A 20,282-nucleotide genomic window follows, 5' to 3' on the forward strand; every position below is an offset into this window, starting at 1 on the left:
TGTTTGCAAAAGCACAGCCAGGAAGTGTTTCAGAGACTGTACTTGGTATAGTTGGCCTAGTAAGAATTGGAAAAACAGTAGTAAGCCTTAGCTTGATAAGTAAATGACCGTAATCCCTGTTGTATACTATAACATACATTATAAAATTTTTTCTAAACTTACTATGCTAATTATAAAGTCAGTTTTCAACCATCTCAATATGGAGGTTCAAAAAATACATGAATAGATAAATTCATTTTTTCTTCACTTTTAAATGTTTTATACCTTACCAAAGGATATTAATCAACCTGTGAAATGCTTTTCAGGCTATTTCAGCCTACAGAGATATTGTTCATCCAGTTGAACTCAAACAAAAATTTTTCCATTGATAAAGCATGTGCTGTATTTGCAGAGATCATCCAGAATCGAGTTAGCAAAAGCTAAGTGATGGCATTTGTACTTAATGAGTGCGTTGCTGGTGTCCTGTTCCACCAGGGGTTCATGGACATTTTCCCATTTCCTTGCCTCCATGCTTGACCTTTCACACTGAATATTATTGAGAAAAGTAGGGGCTTGGGATTTAGCTCAGTGGCACAGTGCCTGCCTGGCAAGCTCAGGGTTGCGAGTTTAATTCCTGGTACTGGAGAAAAAAAAAAAAAAAAGAAAAATATTAAAATACAATGTGATGAAACATTTAGAATTTAATTTTTCTTTGTACAATATAGTAACTGTATTTGCTAAATAACCTAAGTAAATATTCAAAATAATTTGCATCTATTTGCCTCTCTCCTAAATTAAGTTTACCTTTATATTTATTATTTATAATATTCAAATTTAATATCAGAGTATCAGAAATAGTAGAGTATCAGAAATCAAAGTGTAAAGGGATACCTGGCTCACTACCTCATCCCTCTCTGTCTCTCCCTGTGACACAAATTCCCTAGGGTTGTTACGTTCTTCACATTTCCACCCTGGGAGACATTTCTGGGGTTAAAATGGAGAGTGATATGAATGGCAGCTTAAGTGTGATACCTTCTGTCTCTGCTACCTGGAAGAGAATCAAATGCTCAATAAGGCCTTTAGCAACATGATACTTTTGGCCAAATGATGGATATCATAGCTTTTTTGTTGTTACAAAAGGAAGCAATTTATTTAACTTCTTTTTTCTTTCCATTTTGGGGGTTTATTAGCCTCATTTCATTTCCATAAAGTATACCACTAAGAGAGGAAATGATTAATTGGAGGCCACTTCCTTAAAAACATTATTACTTGTCATTAACAGCTATAACATATTGTAATATTGTATTATCCAAACACGCTGATGCTTTGGAAAAATTTTAGTATTTTGTTACTTTCAGTTAGTTTGCTGCAACCATTTGGATTGCTGAGCCCCAGAGGATTTATTATGCCGGTTTAACCACTGTACCCTTCTTGTTCATTGGTAATTTTCATGACAAAAATTTGTATTCAAATAGTTGTTTTCTAAGTGCAAAGTGCATTTGAAAACAGCTTTGAACAAGATTATTTTCTTTGTGAAAATCTACAAAATTACCCATGGGCCTTTAGTGGTATAGATCTCCTTGGAGGTGGGACAGTATATTCACAAGTTCTTAAATCTCTTTCTGCTCTTTTCCCATATCTGGAATTTTTGATTTGGAGTATACTTGATTAATCGTTATGTGCTCTTGGCACATCACAAATCTACTTTTGTAAAATTATTAAACTTAAGAAACTTTGAAGTTTATAGCAGTTCAATGAAACATTCTGCCATAGTCAGTGTTATAACTCCTCGACCCTTTCTATTTATTACACTTTTAATCATTTCTTTTATGTAGTCATAAGTCTGTGTCTTGAGGTTGTCATAGTTACGTGAAATTTCACCCTTTAAAGTTATGATAGTTATGGTTATCTGGATTTTCCACTTGACAAACAACTGCTCAGGGTTTCTTATCACCTCTGTGGTAGACTGTGGATCACAGAGTACTGGGAAAGACGGCCAGTTGAACAATAATTGTAACAAACAAGACTCCATGTGCTCTGAAAAGACATGAGAAAAGAGATGTTTAAAACCTACTAAAGAGGAAATGCTTTCTTCAGTGATTTTGTGGGAGTAGGATTACTATTGGAAAGGACTTCATAATTTGTCTTAATGTAGATTCTCAGTGAAGCATTTTATATACTGAATTAACAGTCTAGACTATCACAATGACAATAATAAGAACAATAATAATCACCTGACATATGTACAGCTATTACTGTGTCCAATATTGTACTAGTATTTTATGCCTAGTATTTTATGTAGGTATAGTTTAAGTATGACAAAAACTATATTAAAAGTGTTATACAAATTTATGGTATCTTGAGCCAGGTGTGGTGGCCCACTCTTGTAATTCTAGCACTTGGGAGGCTGAGGCAGGAAGATCATTGTGAGGTCGAGGCCAGCCTGGGCTACAAAGTGAGTTCAAGACCAGCCTGAACTGCATAGGAAGACCAAAAAAAATTTTGTGGTATCTATAATTGCTAAATAATCTACATAATATAGTTAAGACAATTTGCAATTATTTGATTAAAATAAACAAGGATAAGACACAGATGATAATGCCACAGGCAAAGCAGGTATACTAACAAAATCAGTCATGCACCCAGAACATATTACCAAGAATCTATGAAGAAATGACCTAAATTTGTCTAACCTTTTATTTTCCAGCCAGGGTAGAGGAGAAATATGATCACAAAATTAATTCCTTTTAAGAAAAAGTTGGTGATTCCAGAGAATAGTAGTGATTCCTAAAAATTAGAGCAGGAAACATTTCCTGGTGATGAGCATGGAGAAAACGCTGCAACTGAAGGACCAGGACCCTCATGACACTGAGACATAAACACAGGTGCATCATGGAGCACTGCCTGTGAGCTCCTTCCACAGAGACTGGGGAACACTACATCAGAAGTCACTTATCAACACCCCAACACGTTCCCGTGTCCCCCTCAGACCGACTGGCTTAAACTAGAGCCACGAAGGAGAATCAATGGCACGTAGGTCACAGCGAGCAGGTGGTGCCCTCTCTGCGATGTTGTCATGAGTTGTCTGAGTGTTTTTTCTAAATCAAAACTTCAGTGTTCAGGTGTAATTGCAGTGTTGGCGCTCTGCGATAAATAAGCACACTCTGGCTACAGTTTGAGCACTCAGTCTCCAAGAGTGTCGCCATCACTGATCTAGAGGGAGATTTCAGTTCACACTTACTCTGAAGATATAAAATTTTATACCCTTCAGAAAATTTCTAATCATTGATCTCTCCTCAGTTGAGCTTTTGGTGTAAAATTAGGTAACTGGATTCAATATTATATTCTTGGAAAAATATTTAGTATAAAGCTCTTGTCTGCTGCCTTTTCTATGTGGAGATATTGGCTTTAATAACAAAGATGAAACTGAGAGTGAAGAATATAATGAGGCTAGAAGAATATAATAAGACCAGAAGACAAGCATTGAAATGTTGTACTCATTTGAGAAAGATTTTCTGGAGGAGAACTAGAGAGAAAGGGAGGGAGGAAGGGAGGAAGGGAGGAGGAGGAGACAGACAGAGAGACAGACAGATAGGAGAGGGTATCATTAATGTTTCCTATATTGCACAAAATTTGAGAAAATGGTTGGGTGGAAGAGTTACAAAGGGGGATAATATTTATGGAGTGACTTTGTTTATTAGACACCTACTCACAGGTGTTCAAATGGAGGAGAATTACAAGTCCCCAATTTAGCAGTAAGTATACCTGGGGGCTCACAGATGGGTGTGCTTGGCCAAGCCACCTTAATTGAAAATTCTGACCGTAAATGAAAAGTTGCTGATGGTAGAAACAGTCTACTACAGAGGAATTAACAGAAATCACTGTATCCAACAAAAGCTGACTTTTCTAATTATGGCCAATGGCAGCAGAACAGAACCAAATATAAAATGCAAGAATCTCCCACTGAAGAAACACAATAGCACCTGTGTACTGAGCATGACTGATAGCTCCTATGGCAGAACATTAGGCTTCCTGGTTATTTGCTTGAAGATGTTTCTCTCTGGAGAAGGGGCCAGGAGAAAAGGTCAACTTGGGGAAAATGAGACTTTAGAGTACTGGCCAGAATCGTTATCAAAACAAACTAAGGAAAGCACCAGGCCAGGAAACCGGTTTTCCAAACATGCTTATCTTATTTGGGTGAGCAAGACCCTGGATGTCCTGGTGTTTTGTGATGACCAAGAAATGCACTACGTTAAACTAAAAGCAATTTCCTATAAATTCTTCATTCAATTAGACATCATGTTCTATCAGATTCAACTAAGGAAGTCATGGGTGAGGTTAAGTCTTTAATATCAGAAAACATTTCGGATGACTTTTTCATTTTATTTTTTCTGGTATACATGGAAAATTTACTGCCACCAGACAAGATGTTGAAGAGCAAAATAAAAACTGATAGGTTTCCCAGGACTACCGGAAAGCTTAGCAAAGCAGACTTCTGAGATGAACTGAAAAGACCATTTGAACAGTGATTTTCAAAATAACATGCCCAGTTACTTCACGGCCAGCTCTTTCCTATTACAGTCACTCTGCTCTTTTTTGCTCTGTGTCAACTAGTGTATTGAAGGATCTATGCAGAGCTTTGTATTTAAGAGCAGAAACTTACTTCTGTAGATTGTGATAGTAATGTAGACAGGTCAGGTGACAGACAAGTCTATTATTATAAATTTCTACATGAGGAAAGCAGCCCTGAGAGGCAGGGCTGTGCAGACAGGAGACAGTGGCCAATCTCCCTGGTGTTTGTGGTTAGTTTTAGGTTTTCCTCTGTCACCAGCCAGGTACGTTACAACTCGTGCATAGACAGAGGCTGGGTGAAAAGTGCTTTCCACAGGGTAAGAAGATGTCTCCACCCAGTGGCCCACACAGAGAGCCATCAGCAGAAACAGTGCGTTTGACATAAGCAGCACTGACTTTTTTTTCTTCTTTTTCTTTTGGTACTGGGAATTGAACTCAGGACCTTGTGCCTGCCAGCCGGCACTTGTGCCACTGAGCTATCTCCTCAGCACTGACTTCTGTGAGGGACACTCTGGTTACTCATGGCTGCCCCTGAACCACAGGAGACTTCTTTCCCAGCCCTGTTGGACTCAGCGGCCCAGCGACTCAGCACTCCTCTACGCAAGGAACAGACGCCTTACCAACAACCCCAGCCTCGTGTGCTGCATTTGTTTAACTCAAGACGCACCACTAATCTCAGAGGGAAAACATGTGCTGTGTTCATTGTAGACCTTGAGACGTAGGATGTATATCTTTAATTTTTAAAAAGAGGTGCGACTTGGGATCAGTCAAATATTGTTTCTTCCCTTTGCAGTAATGCCTTAGGTTTTGCCATTTCCAGGGCATTGGTCATGGCAGTGAGGAGACAGATGTATCCTCATGCTAGTAATACCACACAGGGGCAATAGAGACAGCCGCTGAGCCTGGCTCACCGAGGTGCTAAGCGAACAGAAAGTGGACTTAGCCAAGCAAGAGAAGGGGTGACGGCCATGGGCCATGCACAGCGACCAAGAGAAGCCAGGCTTTGGGAAGCTTGGGATGTACTTCAAGTAGACAGTACTGGGTTCCACAGACAAAAGACTCAGCTGATTACGACAAAGGGATGCCGAAGACGGGAGGGGGTGTTTTTTAAATTAAAAACCTTGCTGAGTTTGAAGGAGAGGGCAAAAATTTTTCATCTGTCTCCACTGTCAGCTTCCTATGCATGTGAAATATATTTATTATTTTCTAAATTAATGTAATGAGTTCCAGACTGCCCAGGATGTCATAATGGAAACAGGATTATACAAGATAATATGGCATTTTGTCCTCTAAGTGAGTTCCACCTAGATTCCCTGTGTTGTCCTTTTGATCTGAGCTGTGTTTCAGTTACCACATTGAAGGAGGTTACATAAAGGGTAAAATAATAGAAACTTAATCAGGAAATAGGCTTTCGTATTGCTGTATTTTATTATATACTCTTGCCATATTCCATAGCCTAATTCTTGAAATTAATAAAAGATGTGTCATTTTAAAATAAGGACAATTGAAACCACATTGTATTGTAATTATGCGTCTTTCTTCTGAGCCTTCCCAAGTGTTTCGCAGCAAGTGGGCATCAGCACAACCTTGTGGATGTTTTAAGGGTTACTGGTGGGAAGTATAAACTTCCTGAACTCTACCTTCTTTAAAAAGCTAGGTAAATATTATTGGCTGATGAATTTAATTTTAGAGATGAAAAACACAAAATGGTAAAATAATATCTCAGAAACAGATCCTTTTTTTTCCAAAAGCCCAACGCAGTAACTTTCCACTGGAGAAAAGTGTCATGCAGACTGGCTCCATTAGTCAGGCTGTAGAACTCCAGTGCGGAACTATGTTCCCATAGTGCACTGTCCTGGTAGATGAGGATAAAGAGTCAGAGGCACATGTGATTGATTTTGCTAATGGAATGCTATTTTCTGGTAGACCAATTTCCACACAACCCAGAACACAATGATTATTCTACTAGGTAGGCATTCGGCTTCGGAAAGTTTATGTCCTTGACATTTCTTGCCATCTTCCAACCATTGAAAACTTCCAACTTGGCAACAAGTCCTCGCCTCAATTTACAAATGCATTCTTTGGAGAGTGGACCTGACTCCTCTAACATTTTCTCCTTTTGTTTTTTCCTCCTCCTGCGCAGATAATCCCCACGGGCACAGCCTGGAGGAGAGGATCATCTACGGAGTAGAAAACAGCAGCACCTTCCTGGAGTGCAGCCCCAAGTCCCAGCGCGCACTGGTGTACTGGCAGTTCCAGCGGCGGAACGAGGAGCGGAAAGAAGAGGTACTGGGTGCCACTGCCCGGACTGTTTCTGCCTAGCGTCACTGTTGACCGCGGGATAGAGAAGTACTGACAGCCCTCCCGGTCCTCACAGCTCGTTCACAGCGAGCACGCATTTGCTGAGGGCTGTTGAGACGCCAGGCCGGATAGGACTTGGAGGAGCAGTGTGATGGCAGCAAGGTTCTGCCGCAGGGGCACCAGGGACACGTTCCAGGGCCCCCTGCGTCTCACTGAGATCATCTGCAAAGCCAGTATATCACATTTCTCCATCTAAGCAGTCAGACATTCCAGTTTAACTTCTGCTCGCTGAATTCTTGTATTCCCACTTGTTTCCTTTCTTTCTGACTTCCTCACATTGGGAAGGAGTGGGGAGCAGAGGGTAGGAACCGAGAATGAGGTGCTGAGAACTGCCTACTGCTCCACAGTGGAGCTGCCATTTCCTCTGTAAAAGCCAAGTCACAGACAGTCTCCGAGAGAATGCCGAGCCTTTAAGAACATTTAACTGCATTTAAAAATGTCTGGACTGGCTGATTTGCAAAATGTTTTATGCGTTAATAATTTTACCAGTGAATATGACTATAAAAAACTACTCCCATTAGTAGTTTTTTGACATTTTAAACAGTCTCTATATAATCACATTGTGCAAATGTCAATTGATTTTATACACTGCCAGGCTGGAATTCTAGAAATTTCTTTTGTAAACTGTATTCAGGACAAAAGTAAGAGCATAGTCTCCTTTTTATGTCCCATTCAATGCCTGATAAGTTAAACAAATGCTTAGAAATTTTAAAGTTACTTATTTTCTTCCTGTTGTCCAACTCCCAGTTTATATTTCTTTCATTTAATCTCAGTTAAGTCCATTTTAATCACCTACTGTTTTCTCTGCCATGGTTTTGTCTTACCAGTTTAAGTATCTAATGTTAACTTTGTGTCATAGATAAATACCTACCTTTCAGTTTATAAGATAAAATCACATATTTGTTCTTTCCTCCCTTTACCTTGGTTATTTAAATTTTTTATAGGAAATCTTAGTGAAGCAGTAGTATGTGGAGCCAGGGATACAGCTCAGTGGCACAGCACCTTGCTTGGCAAGTGCAAAGTCCTGACTTTGATTCCCAGTACCAAAAATAAAAAAGTAAAAATAAAGCAGTGATACAGCCAATATTTTCCAGTGATCTTAAAAACAATGGATGGTTGCAACTCTTTTCCTAGACACAAAAGTGCTGTCCTCAATCTCCAATTAGAAATTGTGTTAACTACTAACTTGCACCTAAAAAAAAAAATCTGAATTTTTCCTGAGATCTTCAGGTCTCATATGCTCAGGAAATACGTGGGTTGTGTAATACCTCTCTCTTCCCCGCTAGATCAGAGTGGACGACCACATCGTCAGGACGGAGCAAGGTCTGCTGCTGCGTAGCCTGCAGCGCAAGGACTCGGGCACCTACCTGTGCCATGCCGTGGAGCACGGGTTCATGCAGACTCTTCTCAGAGTGACGCTGGAGGTCATCGACACGGAGCACCTGGAGGAACTTCTGCACAGAGACGACGATGGGGATAGTTCCAAGACCAAAGAGATGGCCGGCAGCCTGACCCCGAGCCAGAAGGTCTGGTACAGAGACTTCATGCAGCTCATCAACCACCCCAACCTGAACACGATGGACGAGTTCTGTGAGCAGGTGTGGAAAAGGGACCGGAAGCAGCGCCGGCAAAGGCCAGCCCACAGTCAAGGGAACGGCAACAAGTGGAAGCACTTACAGGAGAACAAGAAAGGGAGGAACCGGAGGACCCACGAGTTCGAGAGGGCACCCAGGAGTGTCTGAGCTGCGTTACCTCTAGAAACCTCAAACGAGTAGCAACTTGCCTAGACAATAACTGGAAAAATGCAATATACACGAACTCTTTCCATGGCATTACGTGGGTGTTTACAATGGTGAAGAATTCAACTGAGTTCCACCAATTATAAATTAAGTCCATGAGTAACTTTCCTAACAGGCTTTCTTCCTAATACCAACAGCTACGAAGGCTGCAGGTGCGCACGGATGTTCACCCTAGCAGACTGTTTCCTACGAGAATCCATTGTACAAGTTCCACCTCCTTTGCCTGAGAAATTAAAATGTCCCTTGCCATATTGCCATCTGCCGGAGAATAACTGCATCAGCAAAGCCATCATATTGAACTAGAAGTTTAAAGGAAACTGCATGGATTTACTGAGCTGATGAATATTCCAAAACGTGGTTGGATGCGAAGATATTTTTTTTTGTCTACCAGCACTCACATTTGTACGTACTGCAGGAGGAAAATAAGGAAAATGATACTGAATGAAATGGTCTGTGGAAATGTAAAATACATAAACCATCCAGCGTCCAGAGGCAAAATGGAATACACTGATCTACTACTGATGTCTTCTTTCAGCTTTGACCTAAAGATGTATTTTATTAAAATGATAATTTAAATGTATCAAGACAAATATGCAGTAAAAATTAGCTGTTTTCTAAGCTAGAGTAGCTTTTTGTCTTACAATTATTGTGCTATATCGTTGGTTTTAAAAATTCCAAATGTGTGCTGCTTTTATTGACATTTTTTTTTTAGTTCTGTAAGGAGGATAGCTGGTATTGTCCTAGATACACATCTGTTATTAACCATCAATTCCTAAAGCCAAGATATAAATTATGCTTTATTTTTTTGAGGAAATCAAACAAATGAAAGCTGTTCACACCTCCCTTTCTTTAAGTATTACCTAAGTTAATTTTAACTTGTGTAATGTTCCTAGAAAAACAGAATATAACCAGCAAGAAAAGGGAAAAATTGATTTGTCAAATGCATTTTACTTTACGTAAAAGCTCAAAGGAAAGATAATGATCTGTACATCTTATAAAAATAACAAGCATGGTCCTAATACAGTTAGTAGAAAGTGTCTCCTAATTCTGTGCTTGAATTTGAGCGTGATGCATGAGACATAAAAACTCTCTTATGATTCCACTAGGAATTAATGGATCACTGAATGATTCTGGAAAAGACAGAGAAATCAGTAACAGGCTGAACAAATTGTAAAGGCACATTTCTTACCTTCAGAATCAGCCCCTCGTATCTCACCTGCTGAAGAAAATAACCCTTATTAAAAATATATGACTCTTTCCAAGTCGGTGGGCATGGCTTTTATACATACTAGTTTCCAAGAAAGGACCCAAACTACAAAACTGTAAAATTCTTTGTTTGCTGCCACAACTTCCAAAATTAGGTAAAAGATTTGTCTCCAAGAATTTGTCTTGTTGTCCTGAGGAGACTGTGAGCATCTCTGGCATGGAGACACAGGGGCTTTCCACACTGTGTCTTTGTCAGGAACACTTCCCTGCCCGGTCCCTTCACTGGGCACACAACAACCAGGAAGGCAGCTTCCTGCTAATTAAAGGAGGGACATTGAAATTTAACTCCAGTTGTCTTGGGACTCTAATTAACTCAGCGTAAATTTCTCTCCTCAGACAACAGAAAATTCTTATTCTTCCTCAGCTGAGCTATTTCCCAGAAGGAAGCTCATGTCTCCCTTTTAATGATGATTTGAATAAACAACTTGTTGACATTTGTTTCACATAAAAGCCTAAAAATTGTCTACCTCCAATTTTAGGCACCATTGACTAAGATGGCTCTGTTTTGGACATGTATTTTCAGAGGGAAGTTGAACTGTTACACAATTGGAAGAACACACTCCTGTACAGAAAATGTTTGGAATATAAATCAAAGAATCGAGACTGCTGCAAAAGTAGCTCATTATTTCCACTTTAGTACAGTATCTTAACTATATTAAAATTCAGTGTTGCATTTCATTCTAAATTTTCAGCTGAAACAAATTTATTTGCAGTAACAAGAGTGTTTTATTTCTTTTTAGTCCTTAAAAATAAAAGGATTTGAAGGGAAAGAGATTGTATAATAATTTCATGGATACCTTCCAAAATCTGAGAGTGTTTTGTTTAACATTAAAAAATATCAATAGAAAATCTCTAGACTTTAGTTCAAAGTATCCAAAGCAAACGAGTTACTGGCATACCTTTAAAAACCATCATGTCTGAGATTTTGGAAAAAATGCAGATACAGTGTGCCGGTAGCTAACTGCTATCACAGTCACAGTCTTCTGTTGATGCGTACTGAGAGGGGACAGCTTGCATGAAAAGGAATTCATGCCTCACTTAATAACTTAGTTTTAATGGCTGCCGGCCTGTGCATGTATCATCAGAGATGAAACTTGGTTGAGAGACTCACACGACCTTCAGCAAATTACAATAGCAACCTTAAAGTATGAAAAGAGACATACCAGAAAGGAAATTATGACCCCGTGGAAATCAAACGTAAATGCATGTAAATGCACACGTACTGCTTCTTTTAATGTATTATTTAGTGATTTTTAATGATACGTGTTTAATATTTTTGCTACCTACACATTAGGCAAAAGAGATGTAAATGGTTTTGAACAGAAGAGGAAGAACAGTGTAAGACAGAAGTTTCCGTAGGTCCTCCACGGCAGTGTGCTCGACGTCACCCTGAGGCACAAGATTTCTCCACACAGGGGCAGGGTGGTTGATGTGCTCTTCCAGGCCGGAAGGAAGAGGCCCATTCAGTTAGCATGTGTTTTGCCAGAGAGTAAATATGTTCCATATCTATATTTATCATTGCATTTCAGATGGGAACTAAAAAACTGGAGAGTCAAATGTAATGAAACTGCTGCTGTAAATTATTCCTTTTAGCATGTACTCAGTTGCTAAATACACATTTCTTCAAAATATTTGAATTCAGATGTCTTTACTGGTTCCCTGTAACATATGGTATTAAGGAACATAAGCTTAGAAGATTTCGAGAAGCAGAATCAGGTTGCTATATAATTAGCTAACAGATTTCTTCATTGTAGTCATCTGTAAATTGGAGTCTATATTTATGGTGATGATACAAATTTTTATGCCCTTTAAATTAAATATTGTTCCTTTTTATGTCATATCTAAAAAATATAGGAATGAAATTCTATACTATGTCATGTTCATAGTAATTTTGGTTTCATTCAGGATCTGCAAAGATGTCAGCTTATTTTTGTTGTTATTACTGATCCTGGAGGTCTTGGGGAAACATTTGATCACTATAGCGTCATTAGTATAACATTTGAAATCTTTGTCTTGTAAATTCATTTTTAGCACAACTTCAATTTAATGGAAATCTATCAGGTTTCATGGCTTCAAAGACACATTCAGCAGATAGAATTCAACATCTCCTTATTTTGTAACAACGTGCTAGATATGAACTAACATGCCAAAGGCACTCATGATTTTACTTTACCTTTGTCTGTAATGATATAAAGTCAATGTTAATGTCTTCAAAATACATGTTTCCATAAAGAAGAAAACATTATTTTTCAAGAAGTCTGCAACAGTCCTACTAGCTTGCTTGGTTTCTGCCAGTGTTTGTGCGCTAGTTAATTAGAGAGACGGGCGTTTTTAAGCTGAAGGGTGAAGAGGACCCCCAAAGACATAGTGTGGCTGCCTGAGTGCGGCTCTTACCCAGGGCCATTGGCCCAACCAGCCCCTCCGACGAGACCCTCTTGTTCGTTCAGACACTCAGGCACACACAGGCAGGGCACGGGGGCCGCTCACAGTGAGACCATACAGAAAAGCTCATCTGAGCCACAGGAACCTGGGCTTCTGAACACCCTAGCCTTCAGAGCCCCATTTGTACCTCTGCAGAAGCGTCTCTGATTTTAACTTTCATTCTATGCTGTTAGGGGAGGAGATGCTGGGACAAGTGAGGCATGACTGCATCCTCAAAGAGCTCACGGAGAAGTGAGGGAGGCAGAGGCAGGGCTACCACCTCGTTATCTGCAAGTCTTTTCTGACCAGCTGACCCCAGCCCGTGCTAGCCAGCCCCTGTGCAATGCCTTTCAATGTTCTCTGTGTGGCCCCACTGATCACAGAAATGGGGTTCATTGCTCATGGCCCAGTTTCCAGACCAGGAGCTGCTTGAAGCCGGGCTTGCATGGCCCCCGAGGCCTAGCAGGATGCTGAGAACGAGGAGAAGCTCAGCAAATCACTGTGACAGAGCTGCTGCTCACATCGAGTGCCAGGGTGGAGTTCACAGCAGAAATGCTTAAGCTCAAGCGGAGCAAGGAGCTGCTGTGCGAGGAGGGATGGCAGAGGAAAGGTCACGGGAGAGCTGTGCGCTGGGACATCAGGCGGATCACGCAGGTGAAGAGAGAAGACGGTCTGGGTGGAAAAAATGACAGGGAGAGGTGAGGCAAGTGCGCATGCCCACAGCAAGCTGTGCAGACACAGAGCGCAGGGCTCTGCAGGGCATGGGAAGCCCTGTGGCAGTGGCCCGAAGGGTGCGCTTGTCCGTCTTTTCCTGGACTTCAGTTCAGTGGCCTCCATTCACAGACCACATGCTCATCCCTGGAGCGTGGTGACGCATGTCACACATGCCCCCTCCTGCTCCCCACACTCTCCATCCTCTCTTCATGCGGACCTCCGTTTCCTTTACCCAGCCAGAGCCTCAGTACGGGGCAGTGTTCGTACCATCTCCAAACCAGACTTTATGACAAGTCACCCCGGCAGGCTGCTGCTGGGATTGTGAATTCCACCATAGAAGGGAGACGAGGTGCTTGCTTTGCCATGTTGGCCCCTCTGTGCTCCGAGTTCCAGCGCTGTTCACCGTCACGCTTCGCCTATCTACTCTAGTGTTGGAGCCCGTGGCGGGCAGGTCCGAGCTTGCTTTGCTAATTAGCAGTGTAGCGTCTGCAAAATGAGTATTAAAATGTGAAGTCTGTGTTTGTTTGTTCAAGGGATACCCTGGCTGGAGTAATTCATGGCTAGACAATGCTGCCAGCGAGATTAGCACACACAGGCAAAGATTTCTATATTTTATACGAAAGTTTAAAAAGAAATGAGGGCTAGCTTCATTCTGAATCTGTCAACTCCACTCCACCATTAAATTAAACTGTCTTGTTTGTTCTCATATAACAAAGGAATGTATTTTATTTCTCTTAATCTAAACATTATACTTGCAGATGCAGTGTTTATTTATACAGTACCTAAGCCAAAGTTCTCTTGAATGTGTTCAAGTCCTCACAGCTTGAGTAATTCTGACGTCTCAACTTCTCCTTTCTCTTTGTAAACCTCACTGGAGCATTAGACCTCAAGTAAATACATTTGAAAATCCATGTCATTTGTGCAGCCCGGTTCTTAATGCTTTGTTGGTTTTGTTGATAGCTAAATCTAGAGAAATCTAAACTATTTTAGACAAAGTTTGTGTCTAAAATTCAACAGCTTTTCCACGTTAGGTTTTTTTTTGTGCATCTCAATTTTCAGGGAAAGTATGTTTTTGCATTTCAAAAAAGAATGACAGTATTACTCAGCTTTGAATACTGTACTTTATTCATGCAGTGTTTTTAATTATTAGTAAATATGAACAAATTAATTCAAGTCCAATTCTCTATACACATTTTAATAAATTCCACTTGAATTTGGGTGCTGGCTCTTTATGGTGCATGGTGGTGTCATTTTCATTGATGCCATCACCAGTTTCAGAATCACTACTCACTTTATCCTTTGCACTACTTTCGCCCCTAATAACATATCAGTTGAAATTATTTATACTTTATTTGGTTTGGGAATTGGGTTAAATTATTACTGTGAATGTTATAGAACATCACAAGAAAAAAATCCAGTATTCATAAAAAGTATATGGTCAGCAAGTACTCAATACTGAATACTTACTATCACGAAGTACGTTCACTCAAAGAATAAGAACATCCTCACTCTATCATTACTGTATTCATCAACATTATCATTGTAGTAGTCATTGCGGGAATGGGAATGGTAATAGTAATATTACTTGCGTACTACATACTTATTTCTTAGTGAAGTGCTTTATTTTTTACTTTTTAAACCATTACTACAGCTCTCAAATGGCTGCTTTAGTCGGTGAATACATCAAGACATACAGTGGTTAAGTAGCTGAGTCTTCGATCTGCACAATCAAAAGTGATAGAAATAAAGTTCTAGCTCTTGTGTCATTCATGGTTAGCTATGTTCCTGGAAGGACAGCTTGCTACTGTAAATGGAAGGGAAGGGACCACACTGCATAGAAAGAGAGAAAGAGAATAAAAAAGAGTCTTAAAGGGTTAAAGTGGGAATGGATTCTGGCTCGACTGAGGAAGAGATGAATCTCAGTTCTTCAGGAAGCCAGCAAGGATGACTGAGCCCACACAGCAGCCACTCAGGAACAGCCGGTGCAGGGCTGGACAGCCAGCTCCGGCCTTCACGCGTGAGGACTTGAGGCTTCCTCTCATTCTTCCCCGGGCCTCGGTTCTCCCACCTACAAAATAGATTTCTCAGTTCTTCATCCATAAAAGCAAAACCATAAAGACTTTAGTCATAAAGGGGAAGAAATAAGAAACATTTTCATTTAACACTAATCAATGTTCACTTTTTTTAAAAAAAGTTCTGATAAGGATGAGAAAAGATATTCCCTCTCTTTTGAAGGAAAATGTTCTTGATCATTCTTATTACCACATATTCTAGTCAAAATTAATTTATCCTTTATCCTAGTCAAAATTAATTATCATAGCAATAATTTTCATGCCCACAATGTTCAATCAACATATGTCCACTTCTTGCCTTTTCTGATCAATATTTTAAAGAGATTTCCAATTAAAGATGTACTATGTTTGCATTTGAACTTGCAAACTCTCCAAACCCCATTAAACCAAGACACAAACATTCATGTTTACCTTTGAACTATATTAAATTTTAATTCTTGTCTAGCCTCATCACCTCAGTGACGCATTTGACAGTAAATCCATTGATTACTCCATTGTAAATAATCACTTGTATATTTTTCAATATGCAATTTTAAAGGTCTGTATTTTCAAGCATGAAAAGGAGACATTTCTCTAACTTTTTTATTTTTCAGAGATCAAAATAATTCTTATTTTATGCAGACTCAATAAAATAAACTATATTGCATTAAGTGTACTTTCACACATGAAAAATCTTGATACATAGTCTAAGCAATTGCAAGCACTGATGAAAAACTTTCAAAAGTAACATCAAACTGGAAGAAATATATCTTATAGAAGAAACCATATATCTTGTACCAAGATATAATTCATAGGAAGAAAATGTAAGAGCAAGCATTTATTAATAGTCTCCCAAGGACACATGAAAAGACCCCTACCACAATTCACACCTTGGCATATAATAATTTATGCAAAATGGTTCCCTTTAAAATGCAAAGATGAAAAGAGACATGACACCTCAAACCCTACTGAGCTAAGGGTAAACACAAGAAATAAACCATATGTGTTGTGGGAGGCGATTCCACAAAGAAACTGTTAGGGAAAAATGAACCCAAGCCATGACACGATCCAGATGTTCACTAATATGAATGTCTCAGCAAAATCCGAGGGACTTCAAGGCCTGGTTGGAGAGGATAGATGCTCCCAAAGTGTGAACCCTGACAGGGTCCGGTTATTTGGTAATTCTTCTGAAATAACTGCTTTCTGTTTGAAGTATTGTCGTCTTTCAGCCTTCACTATCTTGGAAGTTGATAAAAAGCAGCATAAAAATATGAAACAGCTACAGAGGCTTGGAAGAGCAGTTGTTCTCTTCAGAGGGTTTGAGAGGCCATTCTGGCTGGTGCCGGGGAGCAACTGCATACACCGGACAGTCAGGAAGGGGGAGGTTGGGACCAGCACAGCATTTTATAGCATCCACAGGGGACAGAGCATGACACAGAAACATAGGCCGTGTACACATGTATGCGAGGCAATGGTGACAGTAATTGTCACAGAAAATTTGAGTCGGTTTCTTCCCGGCAGATGCACCCTCCAGTTACTTCCTTCTGGCCCTGGTTCTCAGGGCTCCCCATCACCCCCATATTTAAACGCTTTCATGGGAGACCACACAGCTCCGCTCATCCACTCAGTCTCCACTTATGAGCCACAGGAGGAGACAAAGCACTTAGTGTAATGTTAAGGGATTGAGCTGGAGATTTCTCAAAACAAGAAATTTTAAGAACACAGTGAACAAAAAAATAGCCAGTGTTGTGAAGGAAGGAAGGGAGACTAGGGTCTCGGAAAGGTGAGGGAAGAAAGTGCTTTGATCTCAAAGGTAGTGTAATCATAAAATGAGCAGAGATAGCATAGCTTTATTAACATCAGAAGTGCCTATCTTCTTGCCTCATTTCTTTTTAACCCTGCTGAACATCCCAGTCCCATGTGTTATTATTGATGTCCACCTCATCTATTTGCCCACAAATTCACTAAATCCACCCACCTCCACATGTAGCCACAAAATAGTGGGAACGGTTTTGCATAAATTATTGTATGCTGAGGTGTGAATTATGGTAGGGTTCTTTTCATGCATCCTTGGGAGACTATTAATAAATGGTTGTTCTTACATTTTCTTCCTGTGAATTATATCTTGGTTCTGCAGGCCTGGGCATCATCTGGGAGAAACACCCATCCCACCACACCTGGGCCTACCCAGTCTGGGCCCCCACAGAACATGGTATCAAGGTGACTGTGTGTGCAGAAACATCTGAGGGCCATGTCCAGGCAACTCAGTATGAAGATTTGGATCCAGTTCTCCTGGAGGGGCACAAGTTTGGATTATCTTCACTGTGCCTGGTGGTTGGTGGGTCCCCCGGCCCCTGAGGTCCGGTGGAGAAGAGATCAGACCACAGACACTGAGATGTCAGTGCCCACATGTCAGGCTAACCACCAGGTCCATTTATGAAGAGCAACTGTTAAATATACTTGAGAATGATTATTGCAGAAATCAATAGAAAATTGCTATAGTTAACCACTACTTACACAGCAAAACTGCAAGCTGAACTAGAGGTAGAATTTCACTTAGAAGATTACCTCTGCTCTTCAGCTGTTAAAAGTGAGGTTTCACATCTTTTTGTTTAATTTGCATGACACAAAACACAGCAGTCAGATGCACTGGCATGTACCTACGATTGCAGCTACTCGGGAGGCTGAGGTGAGAGCACCACGCTTTCGAGGCCACCATGGGCAACTTAGCAAGACCTTGCCTCAAAACAAAAAATAAAAATTGCCTAGGGTGTAGCTCACTGGTAGAGCAATGTGCAGCAGGCGTGAGGTCCTGGGTTCCATCCCCAGAACCACAAAAAGATGGGCAGAAAGTGAGAAAATAATATGGAAACTCAGCCCAGAAGTGGTTTGGTCTGGCCTCGGGGTCACATTCCTCAGATGGGTGGGCCAACTCAATGGGAGAGCCCACCTTACGGCTAACATGGCTCCTCCTTTTCTTTATATTTCCCTGGAGAGTAAAAGTACAAATTTTCCTGGATTCTTCCAGTATTGGGTTTCCTGAACTTTGGCACAAGTGTGAAAATTGCTGTTTGAATTTCTCAACAATTTTCTCCAGTAACATTATAGTATTTTTATTCTGTGGAAGAAATACAGTCACTGAAATATTTCCTATAAATAGCAATACTCAGATTACCAATAGAAAGAGCTTTTAAATTTAAATATGCAACATTAACAAATACAGTAGCCAAGGACACTTCCTCAGAATATCTTGGTGCTATTAAAACTCCGTGGTGTGTGTACAACATGTAGAAGCACAAGCAGCGGGAACAATACATGAACGTGTGCATGCCATATATTTCTAACATTTATTTTTCAGTTCATGCTGGGTGGTCTAATACTGCTTTTTACATTACAACCAGTTGATCCCAAGTTCAGGGTTATTGAAACCATCATAAATAAAACCCATCTGTGCATTGTTTAAGTACCAGATGATATTTACAAAGGTTTCAGCAACTTTGCCATTTCTCTGCCAGAAAAAAGCACCGATGTCTTCCATCAGTTGTACAATCACAAATATTTGCATAATGCTGCCTTCACCCCAATAATCTTTTTGGGCAATTTCAAGTATGACTCAGAAGGAAAGAAATTATTTCTTTCTGCTGTTGCCCCTGTTGCATGTCAAGGTAACGGACGCTGTCTAAAGTAGCCCACACTCTGCCTGGAGACTGTCCACTGTAAGGATCCATGCCTTCTTCAGAACAAAGCAAGCCCATACACTATGTTAGTGTGAAAATCGTTTGTTGGCGAGTAGCAGCCTTGTGTACCTATTAAGAATCACTTCCAAAAACCCTTTAGAACCAAAGAACTGGATATTTTGTTTCGATGAGATTTCAGGAAGTAGGGACTTTAAATTAAAGCTCTAGGGAGATTCCAGCCACAAAGTTTGAAAAATGCAATTTTATCTTAAGCCCTCTGTAAATCACCTGAAAATACCGCTGGTTTGGCGATGTGGAACAGACTCCTGAGTTTTTTGTTGGAAGGAAAGGAGAAATTGGGAGCAATGGGAATGGGAAGCTGGCGCCGTCGTGGTAGAAGAATTTCCAAAGCAAATAGGAGACTGACTGTGCAGAGGCCTCGGGAGGAGCTGGAGTCAGGAACGAAGAGGTGTTTGTTTCCTGAACCTGTGTCGGAAATACAAGCGTCTCATTTGTGCCGCTGAGAACTGGGCTTTGTAATGGGACCTAATAAGTTCTATTTTATTTTAACATCAAAAAGTGAGCATGGGATAACAGTGCTGTATCATATCAACAGCCCCGTCAGGAGGCGCACAGCAGCGCTGCAGGTTTGAGGTAGTTTCCTCGCTGCACCGGAGCTGCTTCCTCGCGGCCCCCACGCAAGATCCGCCGCTTGCGCTGACCTGGTAGCGAGGGGCCCACCTGTGCGGAGGGCCAGGCTTCACTGAGCCAGACGGCGCCTTCTGGGGTCCCGCAGCTGTCCCCCGAGCTGAGGAGAAGACACAAGCACCCCACAGGGTCAAGGGACAGAGGACAGACGACAGAGGACAGGGCAGGAGGACACGATCACCTCCAGAGAGGAGGGCAGCCCCCACGCCACGGCAGGAGAGCGAGGTGTGTGCGGGGGTGGGAGCGGCTCGAAACTGAAGCGGGAGCAGGAGGTAAAGGAAGGGGGCCAACTTCATTTCCTTCTGCAGGGCAGAATTTTCAAAAAAAGCGTTAGAGAAATGAGAGAAGATAATTCTAGAGTTCGGGTCATCTGACGAAGGACATGGTTTAGGAGTTGGATCAAGAGTAGCTTATTTATCTGTAAATATGATTTCTGAAATTTGGGGTTTTTACTCAGGTAATAACAGGCTACTGTGTGTGTGTGTGTGTGTGTGTGTGTGTGTGTGTGTGTTGTCTAACTCAAACTTGTGCACTCCTGACCAATACCCCCCCCTCTATGCATCCTATTGTACGCAGAGAATTGCAGTGCTCTAATTTCAAACCTAGAGCTGCGTGTCAGGCCCTGCCGTTCATGTCTGAGGCTCTGGCACGGCCGCCCCCGGGGTGCACTCCTGCACCATCCGCTCACACAGCAGACGGGCCCAGGGAAGCCCCACAGCCCAACTCTACCCACC

The 20,282-nt window shown here is 41.1% G+C and overlaps 1 protein-coding gene across 1 annotated transcript in view; it reads left to right on the forward strand.

Annotated features, from left to right (window-relative positions):
* Sema3a (sema domain, immunoglobulin domain (Ig), short basic domain, secreted, (semaphorin) 3A) overlaps positions 1 to 14,023 on the forward strand; it is a gene marked incomplete at its 5' end in the record, with an annotated part of 198,255 nt that extends 184,232 nt beyond the window's left edge. The window contains 2 exon segments of the mRNA XM_005377190.2: positions 6,695 to 6,837; positions 8,199 to 14,023. Coding sequence (XP_005377247.1) covers positions 6,695 to 6,837; positions 8,199 to 8,654 — 599 coding nt within the window. The 3' untranslated portion in view covers positions 8,655 to 14,023.
* Between the last annotated feature and the right edge of the window lie 6,259 nt (positions 14,024 to 20,282).

Source organism: Chinchilla lanigera, unplaced genomic scaffold, assembly GCF_000276665.1.
Source record: "Chinchilla lanigera isolate Chin_1 unplaced genomic scaffold, ChiLan1.0 scaffold00009, whole genome shotgun sequence".
Lineage (NCBI taxonomy): Eukaryota > Metazoa > Chordata > Mammalia > Rodentia > Chinchillidae > Chinchilla > Chinchilla lanigera.